The 15,896-nt window shown below is 58.4% G+C and overlaps 2 protein-coding genes across 2 annotated transcripts; both read left to right on the top strand.

Moving 5' to 3' along the window:
- Positions 1 to 3,213: 3,213 nt before the first annotated feature.
- Positions 3,214 to 11,466, top strand: PAK1IP1 (PAK1 interacting protein 1; the record flags this gene model as incomplete). Its single annotated transcript, XM_084259539.1, has 10 exons — positions 3,214 to 3,297; positions 5,130 to 5,295; positions 7,294 to 7,414; positions 7,483 to 7,557; positions 7,989 to 8,041; positions 8,338 to 8,483; positions 8,558 to 8,655; positions 10,039 to 10,138; positions 11,002 to 11,125; positions 11,261 to 11,466. The coding sequence occupies 10 exons, from the start codon at positions 3,214 to 3,216 to the stop codon at positions 11,464 to 11,466; spliced, it is 1,173 nt and encodes a 390-aa protein (XP_084115665.1).
- A 2,096-nt stretch (positions 11,467 to 13,562) lies between these two features.
- LOC311186010 (large ribosomal subunit protein eL42-like) lies at positions 13,563 to 13,913 on the top strand. The gene has a single exon (XM_084256895.1). The coding sequence runs from the start codon at positions 13,580 to 13,582 to the stop codon at positions 13,895 to 13,897; it is 318 nt and encodes a 105-aa protein (XP_084113021.1). The 5' UTR covers positions 13,563 to 13,579; the 3' UTR covers positions 13,898 to 13,913.
- The last annotated feature ends 1,983 nt before the right edge of the window (positions 13,914 to 15,896 follow it).

The following is a 15,896-nucleotide window of genomic DNA, read 5'->3' as shown; positions in this document are numbered from 1 at the left end:
TAAAGAATTTATTAGAAAATCAAAGTGAGGTTTTGGGAAGCAGCCCCCCTCTCCCTGCATGCAAAGGAGACCACAGCTCTCCAGACGACAGCCCAGCAAGGGCCCCTAAGCCACATGGAGCAGGCCAGGGACTGGCCAGGGACAGGCAGGTCTGGAGCCGGAGACTGGGGAGATTCCTAGGGTGCTGGGTCTCCCCAGCATGTCCTGTGTTAAGCTGAGTGTATCCTCCTTTTCATGGCACCCCAAGAAAAACTGGCTGGTTTTTCTTTAGCAAGCCAAACAAAGCCAGGCATTCAATAAATGCGTGTTGAGTGAGGGAATAAATCAATGCCTGGCTCAAGTGAAAAAGCCTTTCAATCGATAATTTAAAAGCAAAAAAAAAGGCTGCATTGGGCCTCAGCGTCTGCAGGCACAGAGCAGCTGTCCCGGCAGCTGCAGCTTCCACAAGAGTGGGATTAAATGCCTTGTCACATCCTGTGTGGGGACAGAGAAAAGAAGTTTTGCAGGAAGTAGACTCAGTTTGGATCCAGTTGAACAGGTAGAGATCATCTTATCCTGCGCTTTTCTCTAGATCCAGACAAAAGAAAACCACTTCTTTCTCCTGTTAGAAGATGTTGAGGCCACCCAGCCTGTGTTTGGGAGGAGTCCCTCTCTCGCCTAGTTCAGCTTTTATAACCCCAGGCAGACACTAACCCATTTGAAAAGGTTATGAAATTTTATCAGTGCTCTCGTCCAGAAGTGAACTTCCACAGCTCTGCCTGTAACTTCAAAGCACTCAAGCCCGCCGTTTATTCCAGAACTGCCCCCCTCCCTTAGGAACCAGATCTGCTCTCAGGTCTGGAGCTTGGACCAGTTGCCGTCATTTCTCAAGCCACTTCTCAGGGAAGTTTCTGTTGCTCGCACTGTGGTTTTCATCCTTGAGCCTGTTCTAGTGTAAGATAGTGCAGTTGGAGCACTTCCCCAAGTCCCAGCTGCTTCAGTGACCATTAATAGATGCTGATGTGATTACCCCGTTAGAGTGACAAGTCGAAATTAATTTCCGCAAACAAATGAAACTATTGCTCATTTTTCCAAATGAGGCAGAGCACAGGGCATTGCAGAAGCAACAGAATCCCTGACCCTGGGCCTTGACAGTTTTATTCAAAATTTTTGGGGGGAGATGACAAAATATTCCTGACACCAAACATGTGTCATAGAGCAAAATGCACGCTGTCCTAAGTCATATTTTTGTTTTTTTTAAAGATTTACTTATTGTTGCATACAAGAACTGGCATGCAGGCCAGAGGTGCGGGGGGTGTGTGTGTGTGTGTGTGCGCGCGCGCGCGCGCATGTGAGAGGACTCACCAGAAACAGAGTGGGGAGCAGAACAGGTGGATCCATTGAAATCCACTGCTGAGGTGCTCGCTTCGGCAGCACATATACTAAAATTGGAAATCCACTGCTGAGGGGAGCAGAGGGCAAGGCAGGAGAGGTCTGCAGCGCCATGTGGGTAGCTCCCTGGCCGGGGATCGAACTCATGCTGCAGAAGCTGCGGACAGCTTCATAGTGCTGAGATTTAACCCCTTGTGCCACCGGGGAGGCCCCTAAGTCATATTTTTAAAGATAAAATAGGAGACTTGACAGAAGTGTCCTGCTAATGCACCCTTCATCTCACCCCAGGACACTCCTTCTGTTATAGGACAGGGAGGGGGCAGCCCAAGCCCCGCAAACCTGCCTATTCAAAATGGGTTCTGCCATCCGCCGCATCAACACAAAACATAGGAGACTTTAATGAAAAGGAACTTTAATAAAACTAGGAAACAATACAGGTAGGGCAAAGAATCTAGTTTCTAAATCAAGCACCCAAAGTTACCCATCCCCTCGTGGGTAAAAGTCCATCCAAATGGGATTGGCCCAGTGCAAGGCCCCAAGGCCTGCCACAAGTCTAAAGCATCTTCCAGTGGGGACCCCCAGAAAAGGGTCACAAACAACCGGACAAGCCCGGAAGGAAAAGAGCAAAATCAACATCAAGATAAAAGCTGCCATTGTCACCTCCCCACGGGTCTCACCCACATCTGTGTCACCCAGTCCACGATCAAAAGACAAGCGTAGTTTCTTCACGTGTCTCTAGGCTCCATGCGCCTCCTCCAGGTCTCCTGGCTCCATCCAGCTTCCTTCCTCAGTCTCTTCTTCAGCTTCTCCTCTTCCTGCTCAGCTCCACCCTCCCTTGGGTGGGGCAGGGAACCTCCCCCTTTCCTGGGGACCACCCTGTTACACTGCCACCAAAGTGCAAGCAGCTAAGCAATAAATAGAAGATAAAAAGCAACACCACGTGTGACTCTTGTCAACACATTAATGAAAAGTGGGCAGAAGAGAAGGAATTACTACAGAGCAGTGACAGCAGGAGGATCGTGGCCACGGGCCTTGTCAGTGCAGGGTCTCCGGCTGCTCACCCCGGTGTACAGGCAGCAGGCCCCTCTGGGTCTCAGGGGCCCCCAAGTCCCAGGACGCCCGTTTCCACCGGCCCCACCGCACTCCGCGTCCACTGGGGCGGGCTGCGCGGTTCCCCAAGGAACCCCTGGGCCCTACGGGTCAGCACCACGTGCGACGGGGAGGGGGGCGGGAGGGGGACTGTGCCACCTGCACGTCCCCGCAGCGCGCGCAGTGGCCCTACAGGCTATTGAGCCTGCACTTGCAAGGCGGGGGTGACAGTGAGGGTAGATCCCCACTGCGCCCTCCCGGGGCACCTCCGGGAGCTCCCCCAGCCCCCCGGGCCCGCGCCCGCGCCCCGGGTCCGCCCACGCCCACGCCGGAAGTCGTCATTCGTCCCCGCCCCGGCCGGAAGCCGGGCCCCTGCCTGACGTCACAGCAACGAGGCCCTCAGGGAGGGCCCGTCCCGGCCTAGCCCGCGGACCCGCCTGGCTCGCGGCTTCCTAGGACGCGCCGGCGCGCCCCCCACTTTTTCTCCTCGCAGTGAGGACCGTCCGGCATGGCGTCCGGTGTGGCGTCCGTCTCTCTCTCGGGAATCCCGCGTGGCTCTCGCGCGCTGCATCTCGTCCGCGGCTGCAGGCGCCTGGGCAGCCGCCCTGCTCCGTGACGCAGAAGTCGCGCGCCCGCGGCAGGACCCGCCGCCCCGTGTCACTAGCGCGCCGCCCGAGCGTCACCCCGCGCGCCGCCGCAGAGTCGCGCGCCCGAACGTCACCGCAGCGCCGCGGAGTGCGGCGCCCCGGCGGGATGGAGCTGCTGGCCGGGTGCTACGAGCAGGTCCTTTTCGGCTTCTCTGTGCGCGCGGAGCCGGCGGCGGACGGCGGCCCTGCGGTGAGAGCCGCGCGGAGGGCCGGGGGACGGCGGTGTGGGCGCTCCCTTGGCCCCTCGGTGAGCAGGCCCGGAGACCCCAGCGGGCCCGGCGCCTTCGGCCTACGCGCCCGCGAGGCGGCCCGGGCTCGCTCCGGGAGTCGGAGTCAGTTTCGGGGTTCAGCATTTAGCGCGGAAACAGCTCTCTCTTGATTTCTGTCCGGGAATTTGCAAACAGGCAGAGCTGGGTCAGGCTAGTTGCTCGCTGGTAAAGGAAATGGCTCCATTCGGGGTGACGGGGTCCCCACGTGGGCCACTAGCAGTGGGGGTACAAGAGAGGACGGGTCTGGATCCCTGGCCAGAGAAATGGGGGGTGACTGAGACACACGTGCGTGCAGAGAACTTACAGCAGACAGGGCCTCCCCTGGTGGCGCAGCGGTTGAGCGCTGGGCTGCGAGGCTGCCCGCAGCCTCTGCAGCGCCGGTTTGTTCCCCGGCCTCTTGCGAGGGTCCCACAAAAAACAAACAAACAAACAAAAAACAGCAGACAGTTCCACGTGCTGCATGAGATGCCTGGGTTAGAAATTGCCAGTAGTCACACGACTAGGAATCAGAGCTAGCTCTTCACTGGGGACTGTTTCTTCTGAGCAGTGGTAGGTACCTTCTAGGCAGCAGTGTCATCGAGCACTTCTGTAGGAAGAAGTCAAGCCGCCAGCCTTGAATTAATCAGCAAATTGATAGACTGATGTGCCTAAACGCTTTTGTTTCCTCATCTGTCATTGGCTGAAAGGTGATGGAGGTTGTGAATATACAAAGGTGACATTACCCATCGTGTCTGTTTGTAATGACGCTGCTAGAGCTGTTCCAGACATGCGGTAGTTCCCACAGCAACCCACTGTGGCAGGTACCTTTAGTCACATTTTACAAAGGAGACACCAGAAGTTGAAATAAGAAAGTGACCTAATGTTGGCAGACCTGGGTCCTCAGGCCACCGTGTCTGACGCTTGAAGCTCTTACCCGTGCTGGTGATGGCACTTCCTGCTGCCCAGTACCGCTTCTTAGCCCAGATTAACCTGCTTCTCCTGTGCACAGCAGCGGTTATTCTTTGATTTCTGGTCACAGCAGCCCCACAGGGTTGGCTCACTGAGAGGAGAGCCCCTTGGTGCCTAGCAGTAGAAGGACTACTGCTGTCCTTATTTAGGAGTTAACTTGCAATAACACATCTTTGTGTTCACAGAAGTTTGGTGGGCTTTTTCTTCCCTGATGGTGGTGGTGGAGGTCCTTGTTTCTGCTAATACTACTTGCCATCTCTCGTTCAGTTTTGCGCTGTGTTTGTATTTAGCTGACATTCTCTGCATTTATCGAGTCCAGAAGCCCCACGTCGGTAAGCGAGCTTTCCAGAGCCCTCTTGTTGGTCAGTCGCAGTGGAACTAGCAGGAACATACTCTTTGCCTGTTTATGTTTCCTTTCCACACCTGTGGTCAGACGTGTCTCGCAGAGGCACCTGTTAGTTTGCTGTCCGGCTCTCCCGCAAGAATGGCAGCTCCTCAGAGTGGGCACTGCTGACTGTTGTCGCCTGTGTTTACTCCCGTGTTCAGCAAGCTCGCCATAGGACTCAGTGTTTGAGTGAATGGGTTCAGATACGAACGTGTGGGAGTCGCGCATGGCGACGGTGTTTGGGATGAAGGTCAGGGCGGGACTGGGCAGTCCCGATGGCCCACGGGGTTGGCGTTGCCATCCTGTCGTCTCCTTCTTTGCCTTCTGGTGCAGGCCTCACTTGTAGGAGCCACAGGTAGTTTTCGTGGGTGGGACCCTCCTGTCTGCTGTGGCAGTGACTGTCTTACTCTCACGCTTTAGCAGAAGTGGACGGCGGCGGCTGACTTCACTCACCACGCCCATACTGCCTCCCTGTCGGCGGTGGCTGTCAACAGTCGTTTCGTCGTCACCGGAAGCAAAGATGAGACGATTCACATTTATGACATGCGGAAGAAGGTGGACCACGGGGCGCTTGTGCATCACAATGGTAAGAAGCTTCTCTTAAGTGGAGGCCCAACTGTGCTGCCTGACCACAGGTCAGGGTGACAGAGCAGGCTGGCGCCGGCACACACACACATGCAGGACAGGGGTCTTGTCCTGGTGGCGCTTTGTGCTCTGTATGGGCCTCAGGCAGGAGGCACAAACTCGGCCTGGAGGGAGTTGGGGGAGGCCCTTTCTCACGGGCAGCTTCCTGTCTTGGAAGAGAAGCGTCAGTTGTCCGCCAGGTGGCCAGGCGAGCAGGGGACAGACATCCCGGCACAGCAGTGTGAGGTGCACAGGGAACAGTGCCCGTCAAGAATGAACTTTTCAGGGGCACCAGGGAGCAACAGTATGCCAGGAAGGTGCAGTTGTGCCCTCAGTACATAGGCAAGAAAGCATCGGGTTGGAGCTGTTACCCAGGGGCACAACCCCTGGGACTGGCACTCGACCCTGGTTGCAGCCTGCGTTGGTCCACTGTGCCGGTCTTAGGAGAGGTTAAAGTAAGGGGCGGCAGCTGAGAAACAGATGGGGGCACATCCTGCTGGTGCGGGAGAGGCGGGGGCGGGGCCTCATCAGGAGGCAGGGGCTGGTGCGGCTTGAGCAAGTGCTGGCTTGCCAGTCGAGAGGGGCCGAGTGTAGACACACACGGGCCCTGGAGAGCCTGCCGGATGGAAGGGGAGACTGGGGATTAAGGGACAGCAGTTTGCAGCGAGCTGCGGACCTTTCTAGAGAGGAGGGAGTGGGCGTGGTGTGTGCTGTAGAGGGTGGGCTCACGGGGTTGAGGATGGTAATGGGAGAGTCAGTGGTGGGCCTGCTAGAAACAGGGTGGGGGGGGGGCCCAGATCCCCGTAAGCATGGAAGCAGGAGTGTGCGCTGGGAGACTCGCTGCTGGGGTTGGGGGACAGCCTCAGTTCAGGGGAGCAGCTCCGGGGTTACAGTGAGGCCCTCGAGTCCAGAGAGACAGGGTCCCCGGAGTGGGTCTGCAGCCCTGCTGCTGTCGGATCGCGGCAGGGCCAAGGGAGAAAGTGGTCGTTTATTTCCTCGGTGTTGACTGTCAGGTGCTGTGTCTCCGTTTTCTTGGGGGACCAAGAATGCGGAGCTTGGCATGTCTGGGGAGCGGGCGAGGAGGAGCTCAGGGCAGCGCAGCTGTGCAGTCTGTGTCCTGCAGCCGCAAAGGACAGGGGCCCCCGGTGCTCCAGGGGCCCTGCGCTGCCCTCTGGCTTCCGCCAGGGCCCTGGAGTGGCGGCTCTTTCAGAGCGGGGTGTTCTGTCCCCAGAAGCAAAGCTATCCCTGATTTCAACTTGCGTCCTCTCCTCTCTTTCTCCTGATCCCTGTTCATCCCAGCAAGACACCCCTCAGCCCCCTACCTCAGGGCTGGGCCGCCCCCGTGTTGGCTGGTGCACTCGGTGAGGGACGGGCTGCCTAGAGGGGTGTGTGTGGGGCAGAATGAGGGGGCCCCAAATTCCTCCCCTGGACAGGCGCTCGCGTTTGGTGGTGGAGAAGCCCTCACAGGGGCAGGAGGCAGGGGGAGCGGCTCCACCCTGAGAGCTGGGCTGGGGGAGGGGCGAGAGGGGAGGCTTGGGCAGGGGTCCTCGCTTCCAGGGAGGGGGCGAACCACGTGTCACTCGAGCTGTTTTGGCTGCAGTTATCATCAGAGGTCCCTGGCTCTTCAGTAAAGTGCAGAGTCGGGGTCCCCAGGGTGGGGGTGTGCAGGGCCAGATGAAGGGGGCTCACTCTGACCCGGAAAAGCAGGATGGCCAATGCTCAGGTTTCTGCTTGGGCAGAGCAGCCAACACCTCCCGGCACTGTGATGTCATGGGCGCAGCACAAAGGTGAAGGGACTAGGTCAGACCCAACACCGGGCGCGCTTCCCCGGAGGTGCGTGCAGCTCGAGATTGGGCCCCTCGGTTCCGCAGAGACAGCGGTAGTGACTGTGGAGCAGGCCCCGGCTCGGAAGTCGAGTTCGCTCTCCATGTAAATCTTGCCTGTCTTGGTTTCTCCCCAGGCACAATAACTTGCCTGAAGTTCCACGGCAACAGGCACCTGATCAGCGGGGCGGAAGACGGGCTCATCTGCGTGTGGGACGCCAAGAAGTGGGAGTGCCTGAAGTCCATCCGAGCGCACAGGTGGGTGCAGCCCCTGCCCGGGGGGCTCCAGCTCTAGGCTGGGGTGCTCACTCCGGGTTTCCTTTCAGGGGCCACGTGACCCACCTTTCTGTTCACCCGTCTGGCAAGTTGGCGCTGTCCGTGGGTACAGATAAGACACTGAGGTAAGTCGTCAACGCCTGGGGCGTCTCACCAGTCCTGGTGTTTGCTCTGCGAAGACAAGAGCCGGCCAGCGGGCGGTGCTGCCCTGTGACCAGGCGCTGTTTCTGTGCTGCTGCAGGCTGGCAGCCGTCGGAGCATTTCCCTGTGAGGGGCAGGCGAGGGTGGTCCTCTTGGTGACCCTGGGGACAGGCAGACTCTTGAGCGGTGCGCCTTCCATGCCAGCCGTTGTGTCACTGGGGGCTGACGTGACCGGCTTTAGGAGGGGAGCGTGCTCGGAAATGTCAACAGATGCCCGGGAGAGGCGGGAGCCGGGGCCGAGCGGCGCAGCTCTTGCCGAGGGGGGGTGCTTCGGGCTGGGTGGCCGGCCTTCGTCGGGTCCCGTGAGCACAGCCCCGTCCTGCCCTCCGCCCTGAGGGAGCTTCCTGTCTTGTAGGACTTGGAATCTTGTGGAGGGAAGATCGGCCTTCATAAAAAACATAAGGCAAAGTGAGTACTGGTGCGTGGGGCTCTCCACGGAGACCCAGTGGGCTCGGGTGTCCAGACCGTGTTCTTGGCCCACAGGGTCGGAGTCCTGTCGTGGCTCCCCACAGCCAGCATGTGGCCCTCCGGTCACTGGAAGCTGGTTTGTGGTTAGGTCAGCTTGGAAAACCCGTGTGGGAAGTTTGCTGAGAAGGTCCGCTGGAGGAGTGGGCTAGACGCGCGCTGTGTAAACGTCTGCTGTTTGCTCTTCCTCGGTCTTTGTCTTATGTGTGAAATGTGACACGCGTGTGTTCGGCTCTCAGACGCTCACATTGTGGAGTGGTCCCCCAGAGGGGAGAAGTACGTGGTGGTCACACTGAACCAGATAGACGTCTACCAGCTGGGCACGGCGTCCATCAGTGGCACCATCACGAGTAAGCGGAGGGTGTCCGCCGTCTGCTTTCTCTCCGTGAGTGCCGGGAGCGGGGGTGGGGGGGGCTGGGGGGGACTGGGGTGACCTTTGGGTGCTCGTCTCTCTCCCAGGAGTCTGTCCTCGCGGTGGCCGGCGATGAGGAGGTGGTTAGGCTTTTTGACTGCGATTCGCAGACGTGCCTCTGTGAGTTTAAGGCCCACGAAAACAGGTATTCTCGCCGGTCTCCGTGTGTACGTGTGTGTAGCGGGTCAGTAAACGTCAGACGCGCCCTTGTTTCAGGAGGCAGAGACACGCCTCCGCACGTCTGGCGCCGGAGGCAGGGAAACACCTCGGTTTTGGGGATGAGAGGTGACACGGTGGTGTCAGGGGGGCTGGCTGCTTGCCCGGGGTCCTTGCTCTGGTGGTCTCGGCGGGCCTGAGGTCAGCCCTGCGTGGACAGCCGCACAGCCACGGTCGGGAGCTCCGGCCCCGCCCCTCCCCCCGCTGTCCTACAGGAGAGGAGACATGTGCGACGCGTCTGCCGCCTCGTCCTGCCCCTTAGCCTGCTAGTGCCAGGCTCGGGCGCGCCAGCAGCCCCGGGAGGCAGCAAGGCCCAGGCGGGAGGCGAGCTGGGGCCCAGCCCCGCCGTCTGAAGCATGCGTGCACTAGGGCACCATGTGCGGTCACCTGCTCGTCCTGCTTCTCCAGCACTGCGTGGCTCTTCCCATACCCGAGGGCCGCGGCAGCGTCCAACCCCACCAAGAGCCCCTGTTGGGCAGTCGGGACGACCACGCCCATGCTCAGCCCTCAGGCGGCCCTCTGGTTCCTGGTCCCACGCCCTGGTGGGGGGCGGCCCCAGGGACTCCCATGTAGCAGGATGTGTATGCAGGGCGACAGGGAAGGGTGTGAAGAGAGGAGAGGCCCGCGGCCGGAGGGAGGAGAGAGCCGAGCGTGTTTGGGAGGACGTAGGCCCGTGTGGCAGTGTCAGAGGGGCCGCCTAGGTCACAGGGACGCGTCCAGAGAGTGCTGAGAGGCGGGTGGACGACCTGGTGTTTGTTTCTTATGGGAAAAGGCAAAGGCGGACAGACCGGGTGCGGGACCAGCCCCCTGGCCCCGGCACCAGCTTCTGCAGCCCCGTCCAGGGCCGTGTCACTGTGCCTGCACCCACAGCCGCCACCTCCCTGGGGTGGTCCCGCGTCTGCAGGCTCCCGCCGGTAGTGCCATGCTTGGGTGCACAGCTGGGAAACCAGTGCAGGCAGACACGGAGCAGAGAGGCCAGCGGGCTCCTCCGTGCCCGGAGGACTGGCCTGGACCCGGAGCCGGGCACAGTGCCGCCCTGCCCACCACTGCCCATGGCGCTTTGCTGAGCGAGAGCTCCGTCACCTTCCCGGCTCTGAGCCACACTGCAGTGCGCCTTGTCTTGGACCGCAGGCCCCAACGCCGGCGTGCCAGCTGCTGGAGTGGGCGCCGCTGGGGCGGGGTCACGCGGGGCGCGAGGGTCCCCGTCAGGCAGCCCCCGCACGTGTGAGCCTCGAAGGGCCCCTGCGAGCAGCTTTGCGGCGGTGCCGGGCGCCGGGGGAGGGCCCCTCAGCGCGTTGCTGTCTCTGCCTAGGGTGAAAGACATGTGCAGTTTTGAGACTCCAGAGCGCCGAGTTATTGTCACGGCCTCCAGCGACGGCTTCATCAAAATGTGGACGCTTAATCAGGACGAGGTGGGTTCTGCACACACGGTCACGCTGAGGCAGGCCTGGCTGTGGGATTAAGGCCCAGCTCCCCTCCAGGCAGGTCCGTAGTGGTGGTTTTAGAGTTGGGCTCCACAGAGCTGCCGGGGGCGCTGGTGCCAGAGCTGGTGGGGCCCAGAGTCCCGCACGAAGCACTGAATTCCTCTCTGCTGTTCTCGGCAAGATTTTCTTAGTAACAATAGCGCAGTTGCTAAAATGGAAAAAATTCCCGATTGATTATGAAAATAACATAGCTCTAGGGCCTCCCTGGTGGCGCAGTGGGTTACACACGGCACTGTGAAGCTGTCCGCAGCCTCGGCAGCACGAGTTCCATCCCCGGCCAGGGAGCGACCCACATGGTGCAGCAGACCTCTCCTGTCTCTCCGGTGCTCCTCTCAGCAGTGCATTTCAGTAGACCTGCCTGTTCTGCTCCCCACTCTGTCTCTGGTGGATCCTCTCACCCGCCACACCTCTGGCCTGCACCCCAGTTCTTGTGTGCATAAATAAATAAATCTTTAAAAAAAAAAAAATCTACCTTTGAACTAAAGTCTTGGGAAATTGAATTCCTGGCACAGTCGCGTAGGCCCGTGATTCTTTACCCAGGCTCACTCACGCAGCTGAGCGCGCCCAGTGGGGCTGCCTCCTGTGGCCTGGCAGAATACACCGCCTCCCCCGCCCCAAGTCCAGGGCATCCTCAGAGCCGTCCCAAATCAAGACCCTGGTTTTCTTCTGAGTGGCATATTCATACTCAGGAGGATGCAGCGGCCTGCACCCCAGTTCTTGTGTGCACAAATAATTAAATTTAATTAAGGTAACTTGGTTCTCACCATCAATTTGTCTTTCTTCTGTTGTAGAAAGTCCCCCCGGTGTTACTGTGTGAAGTGAGCACCAGCGCCAGGCTGACGTGTCTCGGGGTGTGGCTGGAGAGCTCTGAGGGCCCCAGGGAGGGCCTTCCTCCTGAGGCCGAGCTTCCCCCTGGTAAGTGCGGCGGGCGGTGAGGGAGGGAACCACCTCTGTGGTCGGGCGGACAGCACCGGGAGCCCGCCCTTCCTTGCCAGGCTGCGCACCCCAAGGGGAGGAGTGGACTTTGAGTTCCTGTCCCTTGTGTTTTAGTAAATAAGGAAAAACAATCCGGAATCAGCAAAAAGGTGGCTGGGAATGCAGTGCAGGAAGAAGAAAGGCCGCCAGAGCCGGAGAGGCGGAGACCTGCCCCCCGAGGGGCCCGGGCTGAGGCCTCTCGCAGGGACAGCCTGGCGCCGGCCGGGAAGAGGAAGGCGGCGGATTTACAGAAGAAGAAGAAGAAGAAGAAGGTGGTGTGACCGTGCGGCGGCTCCCGGGCTCCTCCTGAGCGCCGGAAGCGTGTTTGCAGATGGCTTCAGGTTTTTCTTTCAGAGTAGAAGCTCGGAATTGCTTCTTCTGGAGACGCGGTGCCACTTAGAAAAAATGACGAAATCACTTTTAGTTGGTTTTTTTTTTTTTTAAAAAAGTGGTAAAAGTTTTCAGTAGGCGGCGTTTTTTGAATTACGGCATATGGTGACGTGTGGAATGTTAATGTATAATACGAAGTTTATTGTGTAAAGCGAATAAAGGCTTTTCTTAAAATGCTGCTGCTTAAAACAATATAAAATCTCGAGCACATTGTTGACCAGATGTGGGGGGAGCTGTTTTTGTAATTTTTCTCCTAAATGGCAGAAAAAAGGGCGTCACTTTGCCTTTGGGTGATGCTAATAATATTACTAGTTGCTAATAATTTCAGTGCAGGTTTTGTTTATTTGGTAACAAAAAGTATGAAAAGATTTTCACAACAGTCGTGTATCAGACATAAACTCGTATGTAAAGACAGGTGAAGTCTGTTGCGTGCAGGGCCTCGTCCGTGAGGTCTGAGTCAGCTTGATGCCGCGAATGGTCTCTGTGTCAGGCCATCCGAGAAGTCCGCCCGCCGGCTGCTAAGGGTGGCCTTGAGTCCAGTCCGGGCAGTGAAGTCCCCCTGACTGGGGCAGTAAACATTCCCCTTGGTAGATGGCTACAAGTTTGCAGAGACGGTTCACACGGGTCCCCGCGTGAATTTGCTGAGGATGTTACATGCCTGAGGTGCAGGGGAGTTCCGCCTGGTGAGCAGTCAGGCATCTACCTGGACACAGCGACGTGCACGTCGCAGGCGGCCGCCTTGGACTCCAGCCAAAGTGCCAGTTCAGCTCACCTCACCTAGGACCAGGGGACAGATGACTGTGAGTTTGTTTTTAAGAGTGGTTTTAGGTTTAATGACAAAATCAGGGGGAAGGCCGGGGTTTCCCAAATGCCACTGCCCCCCAAATGCCCGTAACCCCCAGGAGAAGCAACCCTTCTCAAAATGGTACCTTGTTGAAGCCAAGGAGGAGCCTTCACGGCCTCGTCACCCAAACCCCTAGTTTCCCTCCAGGTGCTCTGGTGTTGCCCCTGCTGCTTCATAGACCTTTCTACTGATTCCAAGTGGTTCTCAGTTGCTTTTGCTGTTACTTCCCAGGCAGACAATCACATCAGCTAAAGTGTCTCAGGCCGTAGCAGTGACAGCGCTGAGACAACCCCTAGGCCACCAGGGAGGCCCAGAATCCTTTGTGTATCTTGGATAACGGTTCTTTACCAGAGTTTATTTTGCCAAGTACTTTCACAGTCTGGCTTCTCATTCTCTTCTTGTCTTTGCAGAGGTTTTAATTTTATTTTTTTTTAAAGATTTTTTTTTTTTAAGATTTATTTATACAAGCACTGGGTACAGTCAGAAGCGCAGGAGGGTGAGAGAATTCACCAGAGACAAAGCAGGGAACAGAACAGGCAGACTGGCGAAGTACACTGCTGAGGGGAGCAGCGGGCGTGGCAGTAAAGGTCTACGCACTATGTGGGACTCTCACTGGCGGCCGGGGATGGAACCGGCGCTGCAGAGGCTGCGGGTAGCTTCACAGCCCAGTGCTCAACTGCTGTGCCACCAGGGGAGGCCCAGAGTTTTTAATTTTAATGAAGCCCAACTTGGCAGTCCTGGCAGGCGCTGCTGTGTCCGGAACCTGCTGGGTCTTCTGAGTTGCTGTCAGGACATACAGCTCCACATGGCATGTCCGTCTGGTGGTTTCTGAGTATGTTTCGTGACAGGTGTCAGGGCTGTGTGTGTGTGGCCACAGGTCCATCACCCCATCTCCTAAGTGGGAACATCCTGCAAAACTATGGGGAAAAGGCTTCCACGGCCTCTGCAGATTCGATTCCCAGCCAGCCAGGGTTAGACCCGCATGGCACGGCAAACCTGTCCTGCCTTGCCTGCTGCTCCCCTCAGCAGTGTCTTCGGTCCTTCTGCCTGTTCTATTCCCCACTCTCTCTGGTGAATTCTCTTGCCCTCCCGCGCCTCTGATCTGCACCCCAGTGCTTGTATAAAAACAATGGAGGTGTGCCGATAGCGTTCTCGCAAGCATGGTGAACATTCCTAAAACCCTCTGGACCTTCTGTAAGAAGTGTGGCAAGCATCAGCCCCACAAAGTGACACAGTACAAGAAGGGCAAGGATTCTCTCTATGCCCAGGGAAAGCGGCGGTATGACAGGAAGCAGAGTGGCTATGGTGGACAGACTAAGCCAATTTTCCGGAAAAAGGCTAAAACTACAAAGAAGATTGTGCTGAGACTTGAATGTGTTGAGCCCAACTGCAGATCTAAGAGAATGTTGGCTATGAAGAGATGCAAGCATTTTGAACAGGGAGGAGATAAGAGAAAGGGCCAGGTGATCCAGTTCTAAGCTTCATCTTTTATTACAAATAAAATCTTGAGAATTACATTTACCTCAAAAAAAAAAAAAAAAAAACCAATGGGGAAATCCCAGACACCCTGATAGTGTCGCGGGGAGTGCAGTGAGCCAGTCATTCCCAGAGCCCACTGTGGGTTGGCTCACTAAAATCACTCGGGGAAGCTTCTGTTTTTTGTGTCCAGCGTCTGGGACACGCAAACGACAGCTGTCAAACTCTGGGAAACGCAAACTCTGACAGTTGCCGTCAGCTGTCAGAGACTGGGCAGGAGCATCTCACCAGAAGGATAAACTGGCCGCTCTAATCCTGTCACTCAGGTTATACAGGGTGGTCTAAAAAATGTGTGACCCGAGGGCCTCCTGGTGGTGCAAGGGGTTAAGCACAGCACTATGACGCTATCTGCAGCTACTGCAGCACAAGTTCAATACCCGGCCAGGGAGCTACCCACAGGGCTCAGCAGATCTCTCGGGTCTCCCCGCTGCTCCCCTCAGCAGTGTGTTTCAGTGGATCCACCTGTTCTGCTCCCCACTCTGTCTCTGGTGAGTCCTGTCCCCCCCATCTCTGGCCTGTACCCCAGTTCTTGTATGCATAAATACAGGAATCTTTTTTAAAAAAGGTGTGACCTGAAGTTTTCAAAACAACCTTTGCTTTGGCCTCCATCACGCAGCGTGGGTGCTCGGGGATCATTCCGGGGACCAGAATCTCCGTCTCTGACATGAAGGTGAAGCTCAGGGCAGAGTTTCCCTTTGCAGAGAAGACCCAGGAGGGGGACTCAGTGACTTGCGATCAGTAGTGACTCCAGCGCCAACTGCTGCACCACCCTGAGCCCTTTATCCACTCCCACCTCAGGACTTGACGCATACACACTCTGTGCAGTTCTGTCTGGCTGGTGGCCAGCCGCCTGGGCAGCACATCAGCACATCCATCTGGACTGCCCTTACCCTGGTATCTCTGGCTTGACAGGTTGTCAGCGCAGCTAATGGGGTGGGGAGTGAGGCAGCGTCTCTCCATGCATGGCTGCTGCCCCTTAGCCCGCGCCATGGAAAGGTGCGCCCGGGAAGGCAGGCGCTGGATGTTCTCGGTGAGCGATCACTTGGCTCTGGGCTCACATGGAGTCAACACAAGCCTTGGCGTGTCGCTTATTCATTTGCCAGTCCCTGACCCTTAACACTCGACGAGTTTAAAGGTCAGAGATTTGGGGTTTTGTTTTATTTAGAAACAGCTCTTCTGAGTGGTGGGTCGATGGCCTTGAAATTCCAAGCTCGGTGCCGACTGTGCCACGGACGCGGGCGTCGGTGCTGAGAGCCTGGGCCCGAACTCCGCCCTTCCCTTGGCCTGTGCCCGCTTCCCCGCTCGAGGAGGGCCGCGGGGTGTCGAGAGGATCAGGGGCTTTGTGCACCTCCAGACCGGCGCCGGCAGAGCGCGCGCTCAGAGGGGGCGACACTCCCTGGTCACGTGGGCGTCACCGACCAGCTCCCCAAGGGCGGGGCGTCCCAGGAAAGCGGAGGAAGAGAAATCAAGACCGGCTCGTCCGACGGCGTTCGGCGTGGTCGCCGAGGGCGAGCCTGGCTGGGAGAGAGGCCGAGGGGCGCATGTGCGGGCCTGGCAGCCCTGTGAACGGGACCTCGCGGGCCGGAGCCCGCAGGACCCGAGGGCTCAGCAGCCCGACCCGCGGGACAGGCCAGCGCGGCCCCGCCCCCGAGCGCCCCGCCCCCGCGACGTCCCCATGACGCCCCGCCCCCGCAACGCTCCACCCCCGTGACGCTCTGCCCCCGCGACGCCCCGCCCCCGTGACGCTCCACCCCATGACGCTCTGCCCACTCCGCGACGCCCCGCCCCCGCGACGCTCCACCCCCATGACGCTCTGCCCCCGCGACGCCCCGCCCCGCGATGCGACGCCCCCATGTCGCTCTGCCCCCCGCGACGCCCCGCCCCGCGACGCGACGCCCCCACGACGCGACGCCCCCTCAACGCCCCGCCCCCAAGTTGAGC

Source organism: Talpa europaea, assembly GCF_964194135.1.
Source record: "Talpa europaea genome assembly, chromosome: 2".
In the NCBI taxonomy this organism is placed as follows: domain Eukaryota; kingdom Metazoa; phylum Chordata; class Mammalia; order Eulipotyphla; family Talpidae; genus Talpa; species Talpa europaea.
The sequence above is the reverse complement of the archived record's forward strand: the minus strand, read 5'-3'. Positions and strand labels throughout refer to the sequence as shown.

Excerpts from the sequence above, each read along its gene's own strand:
- LOC311186010 (XM_084256895.1), top strand. The coding sequence starts at position 13,580 with ATGGTGAACATTCCTAAAACCCTCTGGACCTTCTGTAAGAAGTGTGGC.